General features: G+C 34.4%; 2 protein-coding genes across 3 annotated transcripts in view; both read right to left on the bottom strand.

Moving 5' to 3' along the window:
• The window catches only part of LOC113519265 (multiple C2 and transmembrane domain-containing protein), a 163,619-nt gene extending 150,604 nt beyond the window's left edge, over positions 1-13,015 (bottom strand). For both annotated transcript variants that reach the window (XM_052902024.1, XM_052902025.1), the window contains exon 1: positions 12,596-13,015. The gene's annotated coding sequence lies outside the window, so the exon portion shown is untranslated. The remainder of the gene's footprint in view (positions 1-12,595) is intronic.
• A 3,225-nt stretch (positions 13,016-16,240) lies between these two features.
• Positions 16,241-27,949, bottom strand: LOC113513672 (uridine phosphorylase 1-like). The gene is made up of 8 exons (XM_026897661.3): positions 27,817-27,949; positions 25,852-25,995; positions 24,272-24,395; positions 21,628-21,783; positions 20,794-20,979; positions 18,670-18,811; positions 17,842-18,035; positions 16,241-16,665 (listed from the first exon to the last, which is right to left on the bottom strand). Exons 2-8 carry the CDS (start codon positions 25,965-25,967, stop codon positions 16,567-16,569), a joined length of 1,017 nt encoding a protein of 338 aa, XP_026753462.1. The 5' UTR covers positions 25,968-25,995; positions 27,817-27,949; the 3' UTR covers positions 16,241-16,566.
• Between the last annotated feature and the right edge of the window lie 25 nt (positions 27,950-27,974).

The following is a 27,974-nucleotide window of genomic DNA, read 5'->3' as shown; positions in this document are numbered from 1 at the left end:
TCATATCATTTTTTTTTTAATATTACCAATCTACAAATGTCGTCTAGTTAAAATTTTATTATATTAGATAAAACGTATTGATGTACACTTCATCCATTTTAACTTTTATAAATTAATTTGCATATTACAAGATAAGTGTTTAATACTTGATACAAAGTTTAAATTTGCCTCCCTTAGCTTTTCTACAAAAAAAAAATCTTGAATAATAAACAGGTAAGTATAAAAAGTTATGACTAGTTATTTAATTAGAATTATTTTATTTAATTCAAATGCAAATTTCATTTACAATGCCACTCACCCCACTTTAGTAGAGGACTAAAGGGATATTAATACCGTAACACCGTCGAAAATTAATCATTCTCTGTTTGGGTGCCGAACAGTTTATTAACCTGAAGATGCCTCGTCTAAAGGTGAAATGCGTATCGCAGAATGTGTGTAGACGTAGTGACAATCGGAGATTTATGGTTAATATGGAAGGTTGTAGAACTTAAACTGGAATTGATAGTAACAGTGGTGATAAATTTTCGAGTATTGGCAGTCACACACAAGCTAACGACAGCGGAATTAAACAAAATAATTGTAATCAAATAACCAAATAAGTAAAAAAGTTATCCTAATTTTAGGTTAAAAGTTCTTATTTCTTTATATAAGTCATGCATTTTTGTAAATAGATTGACTTATATTATTGTAGATACCTACACACCTAAACATTCCCAGGGTAAAATGGAAAACCCTGCATTACCATATACATGGTAGCAATTTTACATATAAATAACACGAACCTTACTGAAATTATTCAAAAATATACATGTTTACAAGTGCTTGGCTCTTACTAATTCTATTTAATACTATAAATGTGAAAGTTTGTTAAGAAGTTTATTACTTAATCAGAGTTTAACGGTTGAACGTATTTCAATGTAATTTTGTACACAGATAGTTTAAAAGGATACTACCATATTTTAAAAGTTTTACGTTGCATGATTTTTTTTTTTTTTTTTTTTTTTTTACAACACAGGGGGCAAACGAGCATGCGGCTCACCTGATGGTAAGTGACTACCGCCGCCCATGATCACCCACAACACCAGCGGCATTGCAGGTGTGCTGCCGGCCTTTTAAAAAGGAATATACTCTTTTCTTGAAGGTTATGTTGTCGTATCGGTTCGGAAATACTGCTGCTGGAAGTTGATTCCAAAGAATGGTTGTGCGTGGAAGAAAGTGCCTTGAAAAACGCACGGTGGAAGACCGCCACTCGTCCAGATGATTGGGATGAAACTTTAGTTTGTGGCGGGTTGTACGGTGGTGAAAATCAGCAGCAGGTATCAATCCGAACAATTCCTCAGAACACTCCCCATGATAAATTCGGTAGAAGATGCACAGAGATGCAACATCTCTGCGCAGTTTCAGTGGATCAAGTCGGACAGTAAGGCGTTGACTATCGATAATTCGAGTCGCCCGACTCTGAATGCGGTCTAACGGAAGGAGTTGGTACTGTGGCGCTCCTGCCCACAGGTGAGAACAGTATTCCATATGCGGCCTGACTTGGGCTTTATATAATTTCAGGCGGTGTTCTGGCATGAAATATCGTCTCACCCTATTGAGCACTCCTAACTTTTTGGAAGCTATCTTAGCGTTCTCCTCCAGATGACCGCAAAACTGGACGTCGCAAGATATATCAACGCCCAGAATTCCTAGACTCGACTTTTTATCAAGGGAAGTGCCCTGAAAGTGAGGAGATACGACAAACGGCGTCTTTTTTGCGGTAAACGCGCAGACTTGTGTCTTTTTGGGGTTAAATTGGACAAGATTTTGTTCACCCCAGATCAAAACTTGATGGAGTGAAGTTTCGATTTCAGACACAAGTCTATTCCGGCACTCATCGGTATGTGCCCGCGAGATCTTTGCATGACCGGTATATAATGTATCTCCTGTACTGTCGTCTGCATAGCAATGAATATTACTTATCTGTAACATATCATTGATATGCAGAAGAAACAGAGTCGGAGATAGTACACAGCCTTGCGGGACACCAGCATTCAAAGGTTTTAAATCAGAGCATGCTCCGTCGACTACGACCTTAATGCTACGTTCCTTGAGAAAACTGGCGACCCAAATGCACAGTCTCGCAGGCAACCCAAATGAAGGTAGCTTTGAAAGCAGCGCTCTATGCCACACCCGATCAAAGGCCTTCGCGATATCCAGACTAACTGCTAAGGCCTCTCCCTTACTCTCGATTGCCACTGCCCATCGGTGTGTTAAGTAAGCTAAAAGATCACCGGCCGAACGTCCCTGTCGAAAGCCGTACTGGCGATCACAGATCAGCCGGTGCTCTTCTAGGTACCGGAGCAGTTGATTTATAAGGATAATAAGTTTTTTTTTTTATTTTTTTTGTTAAGGCTTTAGTACACCGGAGTGACCATGCCAGCCTCATAGGGATTGTCTGAAAGTCAGTCTGTCAGTCCGTCTGGGACACCTTTACCCACAGATATAGTCGTCTTGCATTGCTACTGCCAGGTTGACCCAGTATTAAATTGACATTACCGTTATATAATGGCATAAGGATAATAAGTTATGATTTATAAATATATCGAATAAACACACGGTTTGTATTGCATGTAAAAACCCTTAGTATCTCTATGTAGTCATAACTTGTGTGATATTGGACAATGTTAACTCATTGTTAAAGAAAATATTACAGCCTTGAAAATGGAGACATGACAGTGCTACATCTTTTTTTTTATACAACTTAGAATGGCAAACAAGCTGACGGTCCACCTGATAGAAAGTGGTAACCGTCGCCTATAGACATGACCAGTACTATGGACATAACAGAGTATACTGTTTCACCCATGATACCCCCCATATGTTGCCATTCCTGAGGACTCAGGTGTTATTCCTCTGTACCCAGTAAATTCACGCCATATCCCACCCTTCAAGCCAAAACACAGCTATGCAAAATCAACTGCTTCACGGTGGAAACACGAATGGGACAGAGGTACCTAAGCAATCGACTTTTGTACTAAGTCTTCCTCTGGAAAATCATCTTATTAGCAATATACCCTGTCAGGTCTACCTTCACGCGGTTCCCCCTGGAAACCATTGTGATTAATTCTTCTTCACAATGGACTGACTGACTTGGTTTCATCCTCGCCTATCATCTCTCACTGATGCCTCTCCAGCGTATACCAATAGTGCAGATAGAACTATTATTACATTATCATCCACTAAGACGAAGCTACAGCAATCTACTCGTGAACACAGCTGGTGTAACGCGAACGAAATTACAGGTAAAAGTCTATCTTAAATAAATAACAATAAAAAAATTCATTTAAATTTAGAACACATCATGTATTTTTCTACTAAGTTATTTTTTTAATGTGTGATAATGGATGGTAATCCCGCCTGCACTTTCGATATACGCTGGTGAGGTACCAGTGAGTGATGATAGGTGAGAATGAAAAAGCAGGTCAATTAGCCAATCGTGAAGAATTCCACTAGGATTAATCGCAATAGTTTCCAGGGGTACCGCATAAAGGTCGACCTGATATGGTGTATTGCTAGTTATATGGAAATCAGACCCCATTACTAACAATACCTTTCCCCCCTCTGCTAAGGTATTATTTATTTATGTATTAATATGTTAAGTATGCGAAATACTTTTTAAAATTAGGGTACGATGGGGCTGACATATTCTTATAGGATAAAAACCTCTAAATAAAAAAGTTTAAAAAAAAATATGTATTTTTACATTTTAACACCATTACGTAATCTCTCATTGAGTGAACTGCAAAAATGGTTGTTTTAAAAATCTAGATTATGCACTTAGTCATTATTAAAAGACATCTCTATTTTTAACTTGATTACATCTGTTTAACAAAATAGAATCAGCCAGTAACATCAGTATTTTTCACAATAAAAACCCTTCTTGCAATAAAATTATTCAAACCCCCAAGAAACATAAAACCTTCTATTTCAATGAATATCAGTGTTGCCATATAAGTATACATTTAGACACCACGTTTATACAACACAAATAGCTATAGTCACGCCACCTACAGGTTCTGTCGTAAACGAAGCTGGTTTTACGACCAATAGAGTGTCTATTACTCTGATTGACTTCGATACCGCTGTGAAGATAATGTATTGTACTCTATTTGTAATAAACTGTGTATTATGCGACTGACAGCTATTTTTCAGGGTTTCACGCTGTGATTACGAGTAATTAAAAAAAATATTAAATGAAAAACAAAATGGTAAAGGACACAGGTATGTTCGGGAAACTGACAGAAAATCAGATTAATAAAGACAATGAATTATTGACAAATCAGATAAAAGATATAATGCATTAAGCGAAAGGACGCAGTTACCGGAAGAGGATAAAGGTAATTTGAATTTGGAGGAGACTCTTCCAAAGCCTAGACTAACCAATAATGATCAGAGAAACCATGTTGTATCTAAGAGAGGAGTCACTTGTCTAAGTAAGAGAGAGAGGGGAAAATATCGAAAGTAGCGTGCAAGCATGCGAGAGATATAAGGATAGAGGGCATTGACACTCGGTTCTCATTACCTGGCCCCCACAAGAGACATCAGGTAAAGATAGGGTGATAAAATTTTAACAAAATACTTATGCAAATACAATTTTAATGTTACTACTCTATTTATACGATGTTACATACATATATAATATTTATTGTATAACAATTATATTAACAAAAAAATTACCAACGACATTACAGGAGCCGATTTATCCAAGTCTATGGATTTGTCGGTACAAATGACAGAAAGCAGAATGATCTCTCAAATATAAAAAATTTACAATATCTCACACATCTATTTTAAATACACTATCGAAACTTAACGCAATACGTAAACTGGCCGAAGAAATTGCACGAACTGCCAGAAGAAGCCGTCGTTTACTTCAGCCCTGTCATGATCACAACGTGGTGCAATCCACGTCGAAATGTCGGCAATAAAAACTGATATGTGGGTACTAAGTACCTGCAATTGTATCGCCTTAAGTCCCGATAGTGTATTTAAAATATGTGTCAACAACGCGAAAGTTCAAAATTAACTATACATATATACACCGCAGGTACTATACTTATGATCTATGCTCTCAAGTTGACCCAGAGATATGTACTAAATTAATAATTCATCTGAGATTTGATCCGCAGTGGTGTCTCCCAAATCTCTAAATTCTACGTAGTATCTTTCTACGTAAGATTTATTTATTTTATTTATTCATTAGTATACTTATGTGTCATGGCGGACTTAATCCTAAAAGCCTTCTCTCCCAGTCAACCATAGGGAAGCGTCAGAATACTCGAATGCGGTACTAGTAATTATTGATATACATACATACTAAAATTATATATATAAACGAATAAATATATATAAATAAACACTCAGGGTTTGCTGGAAGAGAACTCTTACAGAGTTAAGCGCGCCTGTTGTACATCTTTATTTAATATAAATATATAATTTATAGTTTGTAATTTTTTGTGAACAATTAAGAGTAAATAAATAATAAATAAATAAATATACATACGTACATATATATAAAATATAGTATACTATGCAAGAAAACGAATAATACATATATATTAATTTATTCTAGTATAACTCGGATAAACTATAAAAGTCAGCGTGAACGTTTTTTGAAAGACGGTTTAGTCTGTAGTCTCTTAATGGTATCAGGAAGCGCGTTCCATGGTCATAAAGAATGTAAGATAAAAGAATTTGAAACGAAATCAGTACGGTGAGAGAAATAGATAGTTGGAGGTATCACTGGAACGTAGGTTACGATCGTGAGTTTCAGAAAGGTACTGGAATTTGCTATTTAAGTATTTATTCTATATCTATTACTGGTTATTTCATTAGAATTATTTTGTTTAATTTCTCTGTCATTAGTATGTGTGTGACTGCCAATACTCCAAGATTGACCACCATTATTACTATCAAAAGTTCCACAACCTTCCATATTGGTCATTAATTTCTGACTGACATTTTGTTCACGCACCTTTTAAGACACATGTTTCACATATAAACGAGGCATCTTCAGGCAAAGAGGGAGACTTTGTACAAAAGTCGATTGTTTGGGTACCTCTGTCGCATTCGTGTTTCAACCGTGAAGCAGTTGTGTTTGCATGGCTGTGTTTCGGTTTGAAGGGTGGGATATGGCGTGAATTTACTGGGTACAGAGGAATAACATCTGAGTCCTTAGGAATGGCAACGCATGGGGGGGTATTATGGGCGAAACAGTATACTCTGTTATGTCCATGGTACTGCTCATGTCTATAGGCGACGGTTACCACTTTCCATTAGGTAGGACGTCAGCTTGTTTGCCATTCTAAGTTGTATAAAAAAAAATATTAGACCAGTAAAATATCTTAATCTATAAGTTGATTAAAGATATATATATATATATATATATATATATATATATATATATATATATATATATATATATATATCGAATTGATAATCGCTCACTCACTTAGACGAATCACTATATATATATACTCGTATAGTGATTCGTCTAAGTGAGTGAGCGATTATCAATTCGATAATACTGACATAAATATACGATTACAGTTACAGATCGATTCACAACAATTAAAATGGGTTTCAATTTTCTCATTTGTCTCCGAAACCTCAAAAGCGTAACCCGGTCGACCAAATACTAATTATATCAATCAACATTGACACTATTCCCACGGTCGAATACACAAGCGATCACGCTCAAAGGTTTCTCTTCAATGGCGCCTCATGAACGCCGGGGAAATGCCTACACAGAAACGTCAAAGGTCTTTTTTCAATATCTCTTTAGCAAAAGCTTATAGCATCCAGATAGCGTTCTTTCTAAAAAGAAGCTTGTTACATGTTAGCTGTTTTCCATGGTTTTTCTCCCATGCATCATCATATAAAGTATCCTACGTGTCAAGCTGTGTGGTCCCGGCATAGGATAGGCCACCGCTTCATTTTCCGTGGATGTCGTAAGAGGCAGTTAATGGAACTAAATGGTCAAAGGGTGGGTAGCAGCGTCCCTCCTAAAACATCTCCAAAGTCTAACTGCGGTTGCCAACCTGCCCGCCGAGCTTGGTAACTTTTTTTTTATACAAATTGCTCTGTACCCTGTAAATTCACTGCCATATCCCACCCTTCAAACCGAAACACAGCCATGCAAACAACTGCTTCACAGTTGAAACACGAATGGGACAGAGGTGGCCAAGCAAACGACTTTTGTACAAAGTCTCTCTCTTGTAAATCATTAGTGCCCCGCCAGTATATTATATATCAATAGTGCAGGCTGGGTAACCATTCCACTATTACCCATCAAGAAAACTTCAGCAGTTCAGCTCCAAAGAAACTCTATCCATGTATCACCAAGATGTGGAAATACATATTTCCGGGGGGGGGGGAAGGGATTGTTAGTAATGGAGACTAAAAATCCCATTGCTAGCAATATACCTAACCAGGTCGACCTCCACGCGGTTCTCCCTGGAAACTGTCATGAATAATTCTTCATGATGAATTCATCATGATACGCTAACTGGCCTGTTTTCATTCTCATCGATCACCCTTCACTGATCGATTTACCTAGTCAACGAGCCTTCCAATTGTAACAGTTTATTGACCCAAAAACTTTGGCAAGCGTCGTGTTCTGTTTACGAATGAGATAATAAAACCCTCTCTAGTTGGACATGTATAAATGACACGGTAGTAAAATATCAAAAAAGTAAATCCACATTGTATGTAATAGATACATCTATATTTTTTATGTGACTTAGAATGGCAAATAAGCTGACGGCCCACCTGATGAAAAGTGGTAACCGTCGCCTATAAACATGAAAAATACCATGGACATAACAGAGTATACTGTTTCACCGATGATACCTCCCCATGCGTTGCCATTCCTGAGGACTCAGGTGTTATTCCTCTGTACCCTGTAAATTCACTACCATATCCCACTCTTCAAACCGAAACAGCCATGCAAACACAACTGCTTTACGGTAGAAACATGAATGGGACAGAGGTGCCTAAACAAACAACTTGTGTACAAAGTTTCTCTGGTACGAGTAATATATAGATTTTTTTTAATGCCGGAAGTTGGAATGGTATACAATGACACACTAGTGGAGTGTGAGGACGAAGAGAATGATAACAGATCGGTTAGCCTACCAAGATGGTTTCCAGGGATGACGACCACGATGTTTTCCATGATGATATCAGAATATATTGCTAGGAAAGGGAACTATATTCTCCTTTACTAACAGTTATTTCCCTCCCTCATACAGCTTAGCTAATCTGGCAAACGTTGTTTCGAGTCTATTCGAAGTAAACAATACACATAATTTACCAAATTTCATTAAAATTATTTGTGCCAGTTCCGTTTCGGAAAGTTAACTAACACGGACGAACATTGTAACACTGAATTTTTATATACTAGGTTAATAAAATTGTAATTAAATGTTATCTGTACGTAGGAGATATTTATGAACTTTTGTCTGTTTGTATAATTAATCCTCTATTACGTAAATATCATTGCTCATTAGACAGTTTTCACAGTTATATCCCTAAAGGCCAAACTTAAACGTCATCTAGAAGTGATGTCTTTAATTTGTTCAAATCCCACGCATACTATATTGTGAGCAGAAGCTAATGTTATATGTCAAGCAATCAATGTATATATATATATATATATATATATATATACTTGTAGATTAAACTGTTTATAATTACTGCTCTCCATCCAAAGGTAGCCTGGAAGAAATCGCTAACGATAAGGTCGCCCATTGTTTTCTCAATGTAATTATTTCTTGTAATTGTTTATATTTATAATAAGTTTACTATTGTAATCTTTTGGAGGAAACAATAAAGAGTATCTATCTATCTATAGAATGAAATCGTAACTGGTCGCTGTTTGCACATGGAAGATATATACTATAAGAAACACTATTATAGGGGGGGGGGGGCTTTGCATTATTACTGTACGCGTGTGCACTCTAATCACAGAAACGGCTTAACCGATCTGAATACAATTTTCACTAATGCGTTGCCGTTTGCTCCACTTAACATTTAGTGTTTGTTTTATTTCAATCGGTTCATTAATAAAAAGTTATGTCAATCTAAAGAATCACATATAAAATGCTGTAAAATAACCGATTAGTTGAATACGCTGATTTTTTTTTATTATATCTATTGATTTTCGACAATTCTGTCTATTCGTGTGAAGCCGGGTCGGATCGTTAGTGTTATATACAACTGAATATGTATGGATGCAAGTACCGATGGAGGGAAAATATTTAAATAGGGAAAATGACTACGCATTCTGTGACATCTGGGTTCTATACAAATAAGTATGTTTGTATAGAACTGTCCACAAATCGGGACTGCCCACCTTAATAATAAATGATAACGGAACAGTAGCCAGCGCTATCGGAATATGCTGATGGGGCACCAGTGAAGATAACAAGTCAATTGACCCATCGTAACGAAATAATTAAGAATTAACCGAAAAGGTTTCCAAGAGGGACTAATCTTTACTAACTAATTACTAACTACTAATTTATTTTGAAATAAATTATTATTATATTTATAAAAAAAAAGTCTTATTTGTCGACCTGAGAAAGTATAATTCTACCTATAGGAGCGCTAGTTCCCATTACTATTGACAATATAATACTTACCTTTACTGGTACTCTCTCTCCTCCCCCTCCCCCCTTGACTACCCACTATACATCATCATCCTGCAATAGGAGTAGAAAATTTTAATTATTCTAACCAGAGAAACACTGCACAAAATTTGTCTATTTATATATCTTTCGTGTTTCTGCTGTGAAGCGAATAAGCTTTAAAATTTTAAACAAAGTTCAGTTCTGACATAACTTTTTATAGGGTTAAAATGGAATGGTAACCTTACCTTCGTTATCGGTATACACTGATTGGGTATCAGTTAGTAATAATAGATGAGCATGAAATCAGGTCAGTCGGCTCAACGTGACCAATTATCTGATAATTACCCACTAGGCTTTCCAAAGAGGACCATGTGGAGGTCGACCTGACAGGATATATTGCTAACAATGGGGCCTCTAAACCCCATTACTATTAATCTCCTTTACAGGGGCTAGTACTAACATTGTGGATAAATTACCATTATAAAAATTGAAGCCACAATTAATGTGAAAAGTCATGCAAATTGTAAATCTCATATTAAAGTAACGAAAATTTGCAAGTCACAAATACACGATTTAATGGTTGTGACTTGCAAATGCTAACTTCAAATGATAATACCAAAATATGTAAGACACAAGAATAAATAAATCCGGTGGAACGGACACTCTTATATTTCACTTTGTAATGAGACAATGCCGCCAATGTACCTTTCTTACATTCAGAGCCCGCATTGCTTGGGAGGGTTGTCAAAACTTAATTCGTATTTAACAAATAATTTTACAACATTTTACAATATTTACCCAACACGTACAAATGAGTTGTAACGAGAGAAATTATAGCCCTTAGCAATATATCCTATCAGACTGACTCCGCTCATCCTCCCCTCAGCCCCTTCCCGGGGAGCTCATTACATTCTTATGGTAGTTAGTAATACAGAATCTAGTATTCTGTATTATTGCTAGCAATATACCCAATCAGGTCAACCTCCACGAGGTCCCTCTTGAAAACGGTTGTGCTGAATTCCAGGTGTCCAGGTGTATGCATCACTATGGGCTAACTGACCTGCCTTTTCATTCGCATCTATCATCCCTCACTGGTGTCCGCCAGCGTACATCGTTAGTGCAGACATGGTTTTTTTTTTTGTTCGATGAAAATGGATTAGTAATTCCGCCTGCGCTAACAGGATACGCTGGCGGAGCACCAGTGAAGGGTGATAGATGAGAATGAAAACAGGCCAGATAGCCTATCATGATGAATTCATCAGGAATTAACCATGATAGTATCCAGGGGGAACTGCGTGGAGGTCGACCTGGTTAGGCGCGGGCATGGTAACCATTCCATTATCATCCATTAAATGAACTACAACCTTGTTTATCATTACTGATGGGTACCCCGTTATTGTATACCAACAGCGCAAGTGAGGATTCATTTCATTTCCATCTGAACGGATGTATACCCTAACTACGCTGTCTGTTGCTTGCAAGCCCTAACTGTATAACAGAAACGGGTTGTCAGCGCGCCCACATAGCTTTGTTATTACTATATGTTAAAAAGTAATATAAAACAAATAGAACTTTTCAATCCAACTGATAGTTCAAGAGATTAGTACATTCACACAAATAAACTCTGTTGTATTAGTAGTTATAGATATTGTATCCACCAGATTGTCGCTTCCACCAAAATATTCATTCTTATTGCATCTACTTATAATATTGTTCGTGTATACAGTATCATGGCAACGCGCTTTATTCGTACATATCGAAGTCGCTACTCTAGAACCTGTAATTATTAAGGAAAATCAAATATTACCTACAGAATACGAATATTCTTATCATCCAAGTATAATGAATAATTTCTTATATAATTTCCGGACAGTTTGTCGTTTTCGTGATATATAAATATAATTAATATGTTGAATGAAAGATTAACGAAACAGATATAGGTAGGTAATCGGAAATAGAAGGAGAGATTGTTGACAACGTTCTACGTGATTCCCCTTAGAAACCGTCGTGTTTCATCCATGTTCAATTTGTCATGATGGGCTAACTGTCCTAGTTTTATTGTCACTTATCACTCCTTACTGGTACCTCCAGCGTATACCAGTAGCACAGGCGAGGATACTAGTTCATGTTTAATTTTAAAAAGTGGACATTTATTAATTACATTTACATTTATTATATGTGTTATGATGATGATGATGATGATGATCTGTGTATCTAACAGGAATTTTAATGAAAACGATTATACTTCGAGTATTAACATCTACCTAAATAAGAAAAAAATATGTTTTATATTATGTTTTTTCACCAGAGGGAGACTTTGTACAAAAGTCGATTGCTTGGCTACCTCTGTCCCATTCATGTTTCAACCGTGAAGCAGTTGTGTTTGCATGGCTGTGTTTTGGTTTGAAGGGTGGGATATGGCGTGAATTTACTGGGTACAGAGGAATAACACCTGAGTCCTCAGGAATGGCAACGCATGGGGGGTATCATGGGCGAAACAGTATAAAAAAAAACTTAGTATGACAAACAAGCTGCCGGCCCACCTGATAGAAAGTGGTAACCGTCGCCTATAGGCATGAACAGTACAATAGACATAACAAAGTATACTGTGTCACCCATGATACTCCGCATGTGTTGGCACACCTGAATATAATAACATGTAAAAAATTTGGTATTAAGTGACTGTTCAATCAACACAATGAATGTTCAGTTGAAACGCAGTATTACCTAATAATATCGAGGTTATTTCATTAATATTAATGCGGTATTAGAAAGCGTTAATGACATTAATGTGTCAAAATTTAAATTACAACATTATCTAAATTATTAAAAAAAAAACAACTAGCATTCACGTAGACACCTACCTATTTATTTATAAATAAATTTACATTTAAAAATGAAACTGCTAAACGTCCACTCACCAACAAACGGCATATCCGTGACAATTTTTATAAATATCAACACAAATAAAACACATATATCACAATAAATATAATAATAATATTATAAACGTAATGCAAAATAACAATTGCACAAAATGATCTATTAAAACATTCACTATTCACTCGATTTTAAAGTCAATCACAACACTAAAATCGTCTTATCACTTTTTTCCCGCCAAACGATATTTTTTAAGACATGGACAGCTATTTTAATAAAGGAATTTTGGATAGATAGATCAAAGAGGGTGGATTGCGGGACGCGAAGCCCCGTCCCCTACCAGTTTACGTTACGTACTGACGTAAAGGATTTGGAGGGAAACCTCTGCGCACTAAGAGACGGCTGCGCTGAACATATCTAGCTAAGTAGGTGCGTTTTTATTTATATTATACTAGTGATGCGCCCCAGCTTCGCACGGGTAGATAGAAAAATAAATAAGAACTTTATTATTAATTTTAATATAGACAATTTTTTTGACAGGTGACATTTTTGTAATTTTCTTAACAGAGTCTATTTTTTTTTAAATAATATATAGCTTATGTTACTCACTGATAATATAGCTTTATATAAGTGAAAGAATTTTTAAAATCGGTTAAGCAGTTTTTGAGTTTATCCATTACAAATTTACAAACACAAAAAAAAAAATACAAAACGTTACAGATTATTGATTTAATTCAACTAAAAGTAAGGATACATTAATATTATAATAGATATTTAGAATTACAAATGTAATGGTCACAATCATAAGTCGATGATATAAAAAATAAATCAGTATCTTGTATTGTCGAAATGATATAATCATATAATGACACATAAATCGAATAAAATTGGATAATTTGAAAGAACCATATGATAGACATGAGCTGTACGGGCGAAGTCCTTTGCCTTTCCTTTTAAAATAAACAAAACTAAAAAAAAATACATTATATGTAAAGAATTTCGTATAATATTAGTATAAATCCATTTAAATCATATATTGCGTTGCTTTAAGTCATTTTGACTTAAACATAAAATTGGCATAATAAGCTATAGTGGAAAATACCCACTTAAAAAGCAGGCAAAGTAGATTTGACAATCCGGTTGACAAAAAAAAATCCGGTCAAGTGTGAGCTGAACTTACTGGATATAAACAGTAGTCATTATTAACGCTTCTATTAGATTTATCGAAAACTTTACCTACATAAATTATAAATATAATAATACATTAGCTGAATCCACTAGACCATTATAAATAACTCTTATTTAATTAATCATTTACCTAATCCATATTATATAACCGTACTGATATTAGAAATGAGAAATAAAGTTCATATGTCTATTTTTTTACTCCTAAATGACTGAACCAATTTTAATGAATTTATATACAAAGATAGATTAAACTTTGGAGCAGTATATATGCCGCGTAAGTAAAAAAGTGGTGAAATAGGGGATGAAATTTTGTGTCAGTAAAGAATCAATAGATAGTAAACTCATTTCTGCGCAGACAAAATCACAGTCATCAGCTAGTATCACATATAGCTGATCCTACACCCGTTATTTCACCCTCAGTATAATTTTTTCACCAAAATAAAACTACCCTCTCATTCATGTTAAAACACAGGTTTGGTACACACCTCTGGTAAAACAGGTTTACCAGAGGGACTTTGTACAAAAGTCGATTGCTTGGGTACCTCTGTCCCATTCGTGTTTCAACCGTTAAGCAGTTGTGTTTGCATGGCTGTGTTTCGGTTTGAAGGGTGGGATATGGTGTGAATTTACTGGGTATAGAGGAATAACATCTGTGTCCTTAGGAATGGCAACGCATGGGGGTATCATGAGCGAAACAGTATACTCTGCTATGTCCATGGTACTGCTCATGTCTATAGGCGACGGTTACCACTTTCCATGAGGTGGGCCGTCAGCTTGTTTGCCATTCTAAGTTGTATAAAAAAAAGGCAATATACATTTACAAAAATTAAAATATGAGCAGGTCGAGAGGTTTCGGAGATTAGCGTGAACGTATATCGTGACGTGGGATTTGTTTTTTATATTAAGATTAATATACATTAACCTTTTAGTCGGATTTATTCGAGAGACATATTTGTTTTTTTTTCAATCGACATCAAAAAGGAGGTTAGCAATTCGATTGCATTTATTTTTTGTTTGTTGCATAACTCCGTCAGTTGTGAACTGATCTGGAAAATTCTATTTTTAACTGAAAGGTTATACTTACACATTAGTCCCATAGAAATTGTATTAAAATATGTTTTTAAACTAAGTTTTTAAATTAAAAAAAAACTGGTTTTGTCACAACTGAAATCGTTTTTTTTGGTACGACACAATCTTCTATTTAACAGCCTACATTTACATATTAATAAAATACCTATAAAATTCAAGTTTATTATTACATACATATATTAATAATATTATTATATGTATAAAAAATTTACTTTACAAGTTTGGCACATTATTATAAAAACATTTCATGACATTATGTATGCTTTAAAATAAATACAAACGTCACTATTAAATTACATTTGCACACCTGCAATGCCGCTGGTGTTGTGGGTGATCATGGGCGGCGGTAGTCACTTACCATCAGGTGAGCCGTATGCTCGTTTGCCCCGTGTTGTAAAAAAAAAATTCTAAAATGAGAGAAAGCATGACGTTAAGTATAATTGAATTTGCCTATTTTTTAATAATGAAACACATCTGATTAGTATATAATTTTATTTTATATTATTCAATAAATGTTCATTTTTTTAGACAGGCTTCATTCAAACTTCAAATGATTTTTTTTACAAAAAGGTTAATTTTTTAAAGTCACAGTAGGAATTCTGAACAAACATTTTCATCGGAAAGCTACATTATGTGTTTTCCCGTTTACATAAAAACAATTCTATGGAATGTACAATTTTATTAAATATTTATAAAATATATCATCCCAGTAGAAATATTTTTAGAAAAATAAAAAATCCCCACTATTTTGTAATTATTGCCGTGTGGTCCCGACATAGAATAGACTATCCCTTCCTTTCCCGTAGGTATCATAAGAATCGACTGAGGGAAGGCGAGGGATGTGCAGCAACGTCCCTCTTATAACATCTCTAAAGTCTAACTGCGGTTGCCAACCCGCCTGCCAAGCGTGGCAATTACTGGCAAAACCCCCCCAAGGGGGAGGCTTATGTTCAACAGTGAACAATTAAAGGCTGATATAATGATGATTTTGTAACTATTAGTTTAATTAATTTTTGTTTATTTTTTAGATATTGCATGACCTCTGTTAGGAATATGAGTTGTAGATATACGACCTAATTATCTGTGTCTATTGATGACAATGTTCGTTGCTAAGCATCTTGTTAATTGTAACATTTTATTCTGCTTATTATACGTATTTTAATATTTAATATCGCTTTCTGTTCTCCACTTTAATAACCTCCTTGTCGCCAGAATCCGTTTGGTCCATGACTTACGGGACACCCTGTATATACGAAGATGTTACACTGAACCGCTTTCGAGTAATCCTGCACTTTCCTTTAACTGCCGCCTTTCATACCAAATTGTACTAACCAATAAACTAAAAAAATAAACAAGTAAATTGATGTAAGTAAATAATATAAAAGTAGAGGTAAATAAAAATACATAAAACAGTGTAATAATAATATAATAATATAAATATAAAATATAATTATAATCATATTTATTAATCACTGGGTATAAGTATTATTATGTCATATTTATTTGCCATTAAATCTTCTTTGTTCTTCGCTACAGCTCATCGTTCTGTTAACCAGCCCATGGTAACTTTAACACAAATATTTTAAATAGAACTATGTATACTTTATTGTAAATTTTTTGTTCAAAAGAGTCATTTGAAGATTCAGGAACCAATAGGCTGGCAACTTATTAGCAACACATAACTATTTGTTAAACAATAAAACCATTATTTATACAAAATACATGTTAATAATATTTATTGATTTTGATTTTCATAATATTTGACTATGTAATCTCCAACTACTTTCATGGGATTGTTTTCCCATTGAGTAAGTTGCTCCTTAGTCGAAGTTACCTGAAAGTAAAACAAATGTAAAAGTTTATTTTATTTTTTAACATTTTTAACTAGAAATTTTAAAAATATGTTTATTAATTATGTTATTTAATTTAATTAATGATTTTTCTTTTAATGGATAAGCCTTAATTACTTTCAACCTATTTACAATTTACATATTCTTTTAGAATATTTTTTTATTATTTCAAAAACAAACTGATAACCATCTTATGAAAAGTGGCAACCGTTGGCTTCAGACAAGTGTGTACTGTTATAAAATATACTGCGATACTCGTGCTGCCATTCAAGTGTTGCCTTCTTCATACCTTGTAATTTTACTATCAAATCCGATACATTTCAAACCTAAATACAGCCCTGCAAGCACTGTCGCTTAGCGGCTAAAACACAAGTAGGACAGAGGTACCCAAATAGGTAACATTTGTACAAAGCCTGTGATATTTTTATAAAAAAGAGTTAAGAGTGCACTTAAAATGAACTGATGAATGAAATGGCCTTGACACTTATTAAAACTACTATAACATTTTCATAAACTGCCAAGCAAATGACAAACACTGGCTATCTTTATTATTATTGTTATGAATATTTCCTACACTTTCAAGTCTTCTTTTTGTGCAACTTAGAATGACAAACAAACTAACGTGGATGGAAAGTGATAACCATCGCCTATAGACATGAGCGGTACCGTGGGCATAACAGAGTATACTATTTTTTTTTATACAACTTAGAATGGCAAACAAGCTGACAGCCCACCTAAAGGAAAGTGGTAACCGTCGCCTATAGACACGAGCAGTACCATGGATATAACAGAGTATACTGTTTTGCCCATGATACCCCCCATGTGTTGCCATTCCTGAGGACTCAGGTGTTATTCCTCTGTACCCAGTAAATTCACGCCATATCCCACCCTTCAAACCGAAACACGGCCATGCAAACACAACTGCTTCACGGTTAAAACACGAATGCGACAGAGGTACCCAAGCAATCGACTTTGTACCTGTACGACTCTCCCTCTGTAAATTCACTGCCAAAATTAAAAATTATTACAAATTTAGTTGATGATTTAAGAGATAAGTTTAAAGAAATGACACCTCAGAATTGATCCCAATTATTTTTATTAGTATATTTATAAGTATTTTCTTTAAAAAAAATCATAAATCTATTTGCAACTACACAAACCTGATCACCATGCAGCCGGTTCAAGAAAGGCACGCAGACAATCGCGCCCCTAATGCCAGCTTCAGTCATGAGCGCCGCAAATGCTGTCGCTTCCATCTCTATATTCTTTACTCCCCTACTTGCCAATTCCTTGAGGAATGTCATCTTCTCCTCTTTAGTATGGTTGCAGAATGGACCATCTAGGCGAGCTTGCCCTGAGAATGGTATTATATAATTTATATAGTCGACAAAGAAAGAAGTACTTCAAGGTTTTTCTGTTATCGGTTTGTTTTTTTTATAATATTTTTTTGCCTTCATTTACAATTTATGAATAAATTTAAATATCAGTATGCAAGGTAAAATCTAAACTGTTTGCATCATATTAGAAAAACAAGTCATTTAATGGAACAATAAATGTCTTCTACACTAACGATAGCTGGAAGTAATGGAAGGCTTATAAATTTTCTATTATTTTTCACAAACCATTGTATGTACAAAGGGAGACTTTATACAAAAATCATGAAACAACTGTGAAACAGTTGTTTGCATGGGTATGTTTCGGTTTGAAGGGTGGAATATGGCAGTGAATTTACAGGGTACAGAGGAATAACACCCGAGTCTTCAGAAATGGCAACGCATCAGGGGTTTCATAGGCGAAACAGTATACTCTGTTAAGTCCATAGTACTGCTCATGTCTATTGGCAACGATTACCACTTTCCATCAGGTGTACCATCAGCTTGTTTGTCATTCTAAGTTGCATAAAAAAAGGATTTCCTAATTGAATATTCTTGTAAAAGGATGATAATGAATTCGGTATCACCCTGAATATATTATGAACTTGAACTTACCTCGATAAAAATCTTCAGAGCCCATTGTTCCTCCAAGGTAAGTCTGAAAATCATTCTTACTTTCCTTCGCAACCAAATACAACTCTTGCGCAACTCTTCTATCCAAAAATGAAGGCATACTATATGTTTTTCCCAAAACGGGCTGCAAGATTATAATTTTTAACATTTTATAATTTAAAAACTATAATTCTTATTAACATTATGATTAAAATATTTGGAGCAAATGTGTTTGGAATGTGCATTAAGTTCCCATATGTCGCCTTTACCATCAAATTCCTTACTATTGACTAACTTTTTCGTATTACCTTGTCTCTTTTTTTTCTAAATAAACCCAACATTTGTCTAGAAGAGATTACTTAGCAATATGGACCGCTTATTATATAAATGTTCCTTACTTTTTGTATCTGAGGCAACCGTGCAATAAAGTGCCTCTTACCACCAATGGCCTTATCATTTAGCTATCTTGTCATAATACCTTTTCTCTTTTGTTCTCAATATCCTCAATTCAACAGTTCTATGAAGAAGATTGCTTAACAATAAGACCGCTTATTACATCAATTTTATATTTGTAATCGTTGCTTTTTGTATCTGGTGCAACCGTGCAATAAAGTATAGACAAATAAATAAAACAGATACAGGTACCAAAAAATATACAAACAATTCTACATTGATCAGACATACTGGGTCCTACTAAAAAAAGGATTCAAACGTCTTCGGAATTATGCCAAAATAGATTAAATAATCAGGCAGATCAAGGAAAAAGTTGGTGTTATGTCGGATCAAGAGGTGAAGAGACTCGCAGAAAATCATAGTGAGTGGCGAGAGCTTCACCGACAAGAAGACTCTTAAATGGGATAGATATATAAATAGAAAGATAGGATGAAATAAGAAATATTACGTATGTAAGGATAGAAGTATAGGCATAAGAATAAATAGACTAATACTAGTGCTTTCCTCTGTGAATAGTGTAATACCACCAAAATGTACCTCTCTTGTGTTAAGACCCGGAGGGTGGTCACAAAATTTTATGATACTACGCGACTCCATGCGATACACGTGCAAGCGACGTACGGATACATTCCCACTGTGGCGTCCATTGCTCGCTAACCCTGACTTATTTAGCTCATAAATGGACGCGAACCGTCATTAGGCCAACGTAGTTATTATCATTAAATCCAGGGAAGTATTAATTCTGCCTGGACATTTATTCTTATACCATTGGCACTTTACTCTCTCCTCAGTCTTTACCTACATACCTATCCTATTAATATAATAACAACAAAAGTTTGTAACTACACTTGCTACTTTTTCAAGCAGAAACTACTGAACAAATTTGAATGAAATTTATATGAATTTGAATCAAATCTACACTTTTTTATGCATCTTAGAATGGTAAACAAGCTGACCGACCACTTGATAGAAAGTGGTAAGCGTCGCCTATAACCATGAACTGTACCATGGACATAACAAAGTATACTGTTCCGCTCATGATACTCCCTATGCGCTGTCATTCCTGAGGACTCAGGTGTTATTCCTCTGTACCCTGTAAATTCACTAGCATATCCCATCCTTCAAACCAAAACACAGCCATGCAAACACAACTGCCTTACGGTAAAAACACGAACGGGATAGAGATGCCCAAGAAAATGGCTTTTGTACAAAGTCTCCCTCTGGTATGGTTGATAGGTTGTATCCTAACTTAGTACATAGGATAGTTTATGTACTGATTTACGCGGGCGAAGCCACAGAATACACCTAAATAAAATTCATAGTGAAATCAACATCATGTCAGCCGTCGTTAATTGTCCACTGCTGAATATAGCATATTATATAGCATATATATATATATATATATATATATATATATATATATATATATATATATATATATAATGCTGCCTCTCCCAATAGAGTTTTGCCAATTGATGCCACGCTTGGTAGACAGGTTGGAAACTACAATTAAACTTTGGTGATATCTTAAGGGAAACGCTGCTGCCTATCCCTCAACCATTAAGTTCCCTTTGTCGCCTTACGACACCCACTGGAAAAGAAGGGGTGGTTCTAAGGTTCTATGCCGGGACCACACGACAGATATGAATACAGTACGTATACAATACTACTTACTAAATCATAGGATTTATTTAGATACCCATTAAGCCCCCATTTAGATATAACAACTGAGCCGGCCTCGACACCCAGACCTCCACAGGTGCCAATCCTGAAGAAGATTGGATTCTTCGCTTTTGCGTAGAACAACATTTTTATAACCTCTTGGAGGGCAATGGTCATGGACGGTATACCAATGCCGTGCTGTAAAATTAATATTTTTTTGTTTACATAGACAATTTGATGTTTTTTTTTATATTACACTATATGGTGATACATATATATTAAGAGGTATTAACTAAGTATGTAATAATTCTAATTTATTCAATAAAAAGCCAGATACATTTTAGCATTTAAGAAACTCTACATCTATCTTTGCCAAAAGCAATCCAATTTGTTTAAACTTGTGTTTCTAAAATAGATGTCCCAGATTGTGAAGTTCAATTCAATAAGTTGATAAATAAAAACAACACAATACTTTATCTTTAAAAAAAAAAGATAATGAAATAGTATTCGTTCACAGAATCGAATCATCAACATTATTCTGTGTATGATACTTATTATGTAAATATATAAGTTTCTAATAAAAACCGATTTGTGAAATTAAAACAATACACGTCAGCTATTAAATAGTGATATGCCAAGTCAGACTGACTCGATTATTCGATTCTTTTTTTATTAAGTATCAAAATACTCGAATATTAAAAGACAGACTCGTCACATTATACTATTAATTACTGTTGACTGACAAATTTTTAAAATATTTTCGAGTCAAAAATGTATTCAAACAAATTATCTAGATACAAATAATATATACAATTGTCACAGAACTTGCAATGAGGCAACACTTACGTTGAATGCCAAGATAGGGCCAACTTTATACATGGCAAATCTCTTAGATTTCTCAGCCCAATCCCTTAAGTCTCCCTCTATCTTGATTCCCAGTCTCTGTGCCATATATAGTGCGAATTCCTTAAGCCTTTCTTTAGTTCCACCCGTACAGACAAACTGAAATAAATAAGAATACTTATTAATATTATAAATGTTAAAGTGAGTCTGTTTGTTTGTTACCTCTTGGGGTCTTAACGGCGTCGCCAATCACTATGAAATTTGGTATACACATACTGTACAGAATGAAGAAGGCTATAGACTATTTTTATCCCAGTCAGTCGGTCAGTCAACTGGTCACGCGGACAAAATCACGGGTAAAAGCTAATAAATATATATCTAGAAAAAAATATATTGGAAATATTTTTTTATTATAGCATAACATGTGACTACAAGATTCTAAGCGAACACAGAAACGACATGGTCCATGAATATGACCAACCGAAAAGAGAACATTCCACTCTCAACGGTTGGATGCACTATGACGAGTTACTAAGTACTTTTTCACGCTACGATTAAAGGATCCGAGGTTATAGGATGAGGGAAACAAGATTGATAGTTGCGGGAATAACCAATAATGGGACTGGCCCCATTGCTAGCAATATCAATTAGACCTTTGCGTGGTTTAATGCATATAATGAAGGCGATCCTAAAACTTCTCAACACTGAAGAACCTCCCACTAGTAGTAGTAACATCTATAACTAGTGACGCACTCCGGTTTTGCACAGGTTTTTTTTTATATGCAACTTAGAACGGCAAACAAGCTGACGGCCCACCTGATGGAAAGTGCTAACCGTCGCCTATAGACATGAGCAGTACCATGGACTTAACAGAGTACACTGTTACGCCCATGATACCCCCATACGTTGCCATTCCTGAGTAAATAGAAAGATAAATATTTTAAATAAGCAATTATCAGCAGTCTATGGGGGAGGCCTACGTCCAGGAGTGGACATGATTGATGATTGTGATAAGCAATCATTATGCAAATTTTAGAAACTTTGATTTACTTTTAAAACTTATGTTCAATTAACCGATATCTTTATACATATGTAACGAAAGGCAAAGGCGCTAAATGCCACCTGAAGAAGACTTTCGGATGAAACCGAAACATTTGTCGGAAACGATAAAGACACAGTGAGTTCATTAAATTCCCGTTACATATGTATATAGACTTTAATTTACATTAGAATTTTTTTTTTTATTTTATTTTTTTAAATTCAACAATCAGTTCCATTCATAATCCGTACCCGACCCAAAGGTCCCCATGACACTTGCGGCATTTCTGCGTTGGATTGCCAGAGATATTCTTTGAGCCAGATACGGACCAGAACGGCGATCATGGCCCCTATCCGTAATGCGCAGACTCAGCTCTTTTATGAAAGATTTTGCTTCCGCTCCCCACACGCCCGTAGTCTCAAAAGCAACGGGAACGAAGATGTAAGCTGGATTTACATTAGTGTATTTTGGTAGCAGTATCTATTTTTACTCGCTAATAAATATTAGAATTATTAAAATCGATTGAATAGTTTTTTATGTTTACTCATCACAAACAAATGTACGAAAAATAAAATCTTTTACCACGGCCCATAAGCACTCGCAATACCAAAAAAATTACAGATCTGCTGTAAGCTTTTTAAAAAGAAATATACTCTGAATAATATGCTCTTTTCCTGAAGGCTACGATGTCGTATCTGTTCGGAACATTTCTGTTGAATGTTGATTCCAAATTGTCCTTAAGAAACTCATATTACTTGTATTGATATAAATATAAAAGTACTATCATTATTATGAATAATTACTTATTGTAGTTTAAATAATAAAATATGTAAGGTCATTTTAAATATATTTTGTTTACCGCTTTTCTGTTATAAAATGTAAAATATTTGCATGCCTACATCTTTTAAGGCAATTAAGCAGGTACCAAAATAATACCACGTGGCTTGTAATAATTTTAAACTGTTTAATGCTAATAAACTCATTTCATTTCATTTAAAAAAGAAAAAACCTATTACATAATGTGTTTCTTTTTATACGATAAATGTAGCAAACAAACACACAATCCGCCTGATGGTGAACGATCACTTTATCCATTGAGCGCCTGCAACACTAAGATATCACGTGTGCGTTGCCGACCTTTGAGATACTTTAGTACTTACACCCTTTTTGTAAAACCTCGTAGTCTCTAAGAGAAACCTCGGTAACGAGCTCATTTATAGCCTCATCTTTCGCAGGAGGAAAGTCTTTTGGAATCGCATTAACTGCGAAGGTTAAAATACTAGCGTTTTTTTTTTTATACAACTTAGAATGGCAATCAAGCTGACGGCCCACCTGGTGGAAAGTGGTAACCGTCGCCTATAGACATGAGCAGTACCATGGACATAACAGAGTATACTGTTTCATTCATGATACCCTCCATGCGTTGCCATTCCTGATTACTCAGGTGTTATTCCTCTGTACCCAGTAAATTCAAAACCGAAACACAGCCATGCAAACACAACTACTTTACGGTTGAAACACAAATGGGACAGAGGTACCCAAGCAATCAAATTTAACATACCTTAATTTATTTCTAAGTATAATAATACAAATTATAAATATACGTACTTTCACATCACCAAACTTAGCTTCTAAGTCAATACTTTTATTCGTAAATGCCAAGTGATACAGTACATCTTCATCCAAGTTCAAAATATTTCGATTTTTAAGGCCAATAGTGCCATCTTCATTCCTAAAATAAAAATAAAAAAATCATTACCATAATTGCCTATCACAGATATATTATTAATCATGGGTTTAATTTATGTCTCGACGTCTCAAGTCTGTAGTTTATTTTTGTTTTAATTTCAAAACATCAACAACTAATTTATTATTTAAAGTATAAATAAAACATTTAATTTTATTTATACTTTATTTTATACTTATACCATACTACACCATATCAGCCAATAATTGTCCACTGCTGAATATAGGCCTCCCTCTATTGGGGATGTTTTGCCAGTAGCTGCCATGCTTGGTTGGCAGGTAGGCAACTGCAATAAAGCTTTGGAGATGTTTCAAGAGGGACGCTGCTGCCCATTCCTCGACCATGAACATCCCTTAGTCGCTTCTTAGGACAACAGGAAAGGAAGGGGTGGCCTACTCTATGCCAGAGCCACACGGCGAATAATATATACAAAATATAACAAAGGTAAACAAATGTACAAGGCGAGCTTGACTTAAAAAGAGTTCTCTTCCATCAAACCCAAAGTGGAAAGGAGCATCAATGTCAGCAATCAATCTAAATACTGTATTGTACTCAAATGTTAATACTGCTTATTTAACACTACAAATATGGGGGGAAAGGGATTGTTAGTAATGGAGCTTGAGAATCCCATTGCTAGCAATATACCCAACCAGGTCGACCTTCTCGCGGTTCTCCCTGGAAACTATCATGGTTAATTCCTGATGAATTCATCATGATGGGCTAACTGGCCTGTTTTCATTCTCATCTATCACCCTTCACTGGTGCTCCGCCAGCATATCCCGTTAGCGCAGGCTACCATACCATTTTCACTCATCAAAAAAAAAAAGTTTATTTCTTCGTTTGTTAGTTCTCTTCTTAAATTGCTTGGTCTTAGTGTTTTAACTGTCAAATAGATCATCACAGAAATTTACTACATACGTAGACTTTGGTACGTTGTGATAAAGAAGGACATACGAGTATATTACTTTTTATTCAGATTTATTCCAATCATATGAACAAAGGGGCAGAAAACAAATAAAAAATTATCTATATAAATAAACTTAAATCACTGAATGTGTTATTAAGCGTAAACCTCAATAACTTTTTTTTTTAAATATGTGTTGTAGACTAAAGAAGGTTATGAATAAAAAAATTACCCGGAAAGATGTAAAAACTAGATTTTTCATATTCCATACTCATACAAACGGTTCCTTACTGCCAATATTATGGTATTTTGACATCTACTGGATCAACTAGTAAGGTAAGATTTTCAAAATGGTATAGATGGCCAACTATATTTTGCCAACTCTCTTAATATGAGTATCAAATGAAAGAGTTTAAGAGTAGGTAATGATAAAATTAATAACAAACTAAATAGCCCATGGCCACAAGATGACTAGTTGCTTTATGAAAATTTTAATTTCCTTGCCCCTACTTCCCTTTGGAAGGAGGTTAAACGTACTTTAAAAGAGGCAGGTTGGTGGGGTGTCGCTGAGCCCAAACCGATCTGCAGTTGTCATAATGCTGCTCCTCCACACTCCCTTGAGGCAATATATTATCACAATCGCAAGCCGCCATTCGGATTTATTACTTCCGAAATATAAATCTGAAAGAGAAACGTGATAAACACACATATGTAATTTACAAAACCAGAAAAAATATAAGTGAAAATTAATAAGTACTTTCGATTACAAACAAAAGCAATAACTTACAATGTTTTCTCCTAACTCACTAGATAAATAAATTCTTTCATGTAAGGTATATTTTTATGAAATAAATCATGTTTAGACAATGAAAAAAAAACCTTTCAAATAAAAACTCACAAAATTACAAGATACTAGCGTTATGAACCCTCATTTTACCATTTAGGTACTAACTGAGCGGTAAAAGCTCAGACGGACAACGCCTGACTGCGGGGATCCTAACATTGAATCCTAACCTCAAACTAAATTTTTAAATTCATGTTTGGACCATTTACTATAAAAATCGTTGTCATTCGCGCTTTGGAGAACACGTAAAAACATCTTCTGATAAAACGTGGGTATCTAAATCATCAGAAGGCACTACCCTTACACGAGCAATTTAAGTTATGAAACTTTATTTTTTTTAATTATTCTTTTTTATACTACGAAGGTGGCAAACAAGCATACAGCTCCTCTGATGGTAAACCATCACTGTTTGGATGCAACACTAAGGGTGTCAACGCAACACGCGCATGTTGCTGACCCTTAAAAAATCCTAATTTACTCTTTTTGTAGAACCCTATATAATACCCAAATAAAATAATAATTAGCCCTATACCGCGACTTTACCCACGTGGAAAACAGGCAGACAGTCAAAATTATTTTAATTTTTTTATTGCTCTATTGCTCTTATACCATTTATATCAACAGGTTGCGGACTTAATTAAACAGTAAATAATTTATTTTACTGTCATTATAATCACAGTGATTAAATAAATATTTAAGAATTATAATTTATTTATTAAATATTCTATTAATTAATTACTACGATGCCTTATCACTAGACAAGTATTCCTCTCTTTCCGTGAGTAGGAAAAGTAGATAAAACTTTATATGAGACATCAGTTAAGGGTACGATAGAGCTGATAACAGTAAAAATAAAAAAATAAAAATTTGTTGTTTTTTAAACATTAAAATTTAAATTCATATTTGTATTTCAATTTAATTAATCCACACCTACAAATAATTATAAATGGTCTCCCAACGATAAGTACTTAAATGTTTTATGTTTATAACAAATTTTATTTCAGTTATATGTTTGACTAATATTACATGTCAATTATGTATAATGTTTATTTTATCTTTTATTAAACAAAAAAAAATTATTGTTCATTTATACTAACCCTAATATATGTTACTTGTTAAAATTTATACATCCCAAATATGGGAGAAATAGTAGCAAAAATTTCTTCATTTAAATATTGGTAGTTAAATGATTGGCTAAATTTTTTCACAAATTTTAATAAAACTTTTAGTATTGATTAATATCTATTGTTTATTAGTGGAAAAGGAAATCTCAAGACACAATAATTTTTGTATAAATTCTTAAAACAAACCCCTTGTTCTTCTTATAACGTATATGGAAAACAAATTATATGGATATTTTATTTGATTTTATTTTCAAACATAAATTGTTTCAAAAAATTTCAACAACACGATATCAAATATAATAAATGACATATTTATCACTGAAACTCTAATATGTAAAACTGTAATATAATTTAAAATTAATTTACTTTTTTAATTTTAGTATATTTTGCAAATTTAAATTATACGAGTAGTTGACACAAATTCAAATTAATTAAATTTACACATAAATTTATTAAATTTACACATAAAACAATTGATTATATTTTAAAGAAAAAATATTAATTTTATGTAATAAATAAAAAAAAAGTACTTACATCAAATAAAAACAATCTGCAACGTGCAATCACTACCACTTATAATGCAATACTGAATAAAGAGATAACTATATTTGTGTGTTAAACTAAAATTGAAGTATGTTTTGATTACGCACATACACGATGCCTCATACACTGTGTGTGTATAAGGCACTGTG

This window comes from Galleria mellonella, unplaced genomic scaffold (genome assembly GCF_026898425.1).
Source record: "Galleria mellonella isolate WM207_F2 unplaced genomic scaffold, CSIRO_AGI_GalMel_v1 utg87, whole genome shotgun sequence".
In the NCBI taxonomy this organism is placed as follows: domain Eukaryota; kingdom Metazoa; phylum Arthropoda; class Insecta; order Lepidoptera; family Pyralidae; genus Galleria; species Galleria mellonella.
Note: the sequence above shows the minus strand (reverse complement) of the source record. Positions and strands in the feature narration are given on the sequence as shown.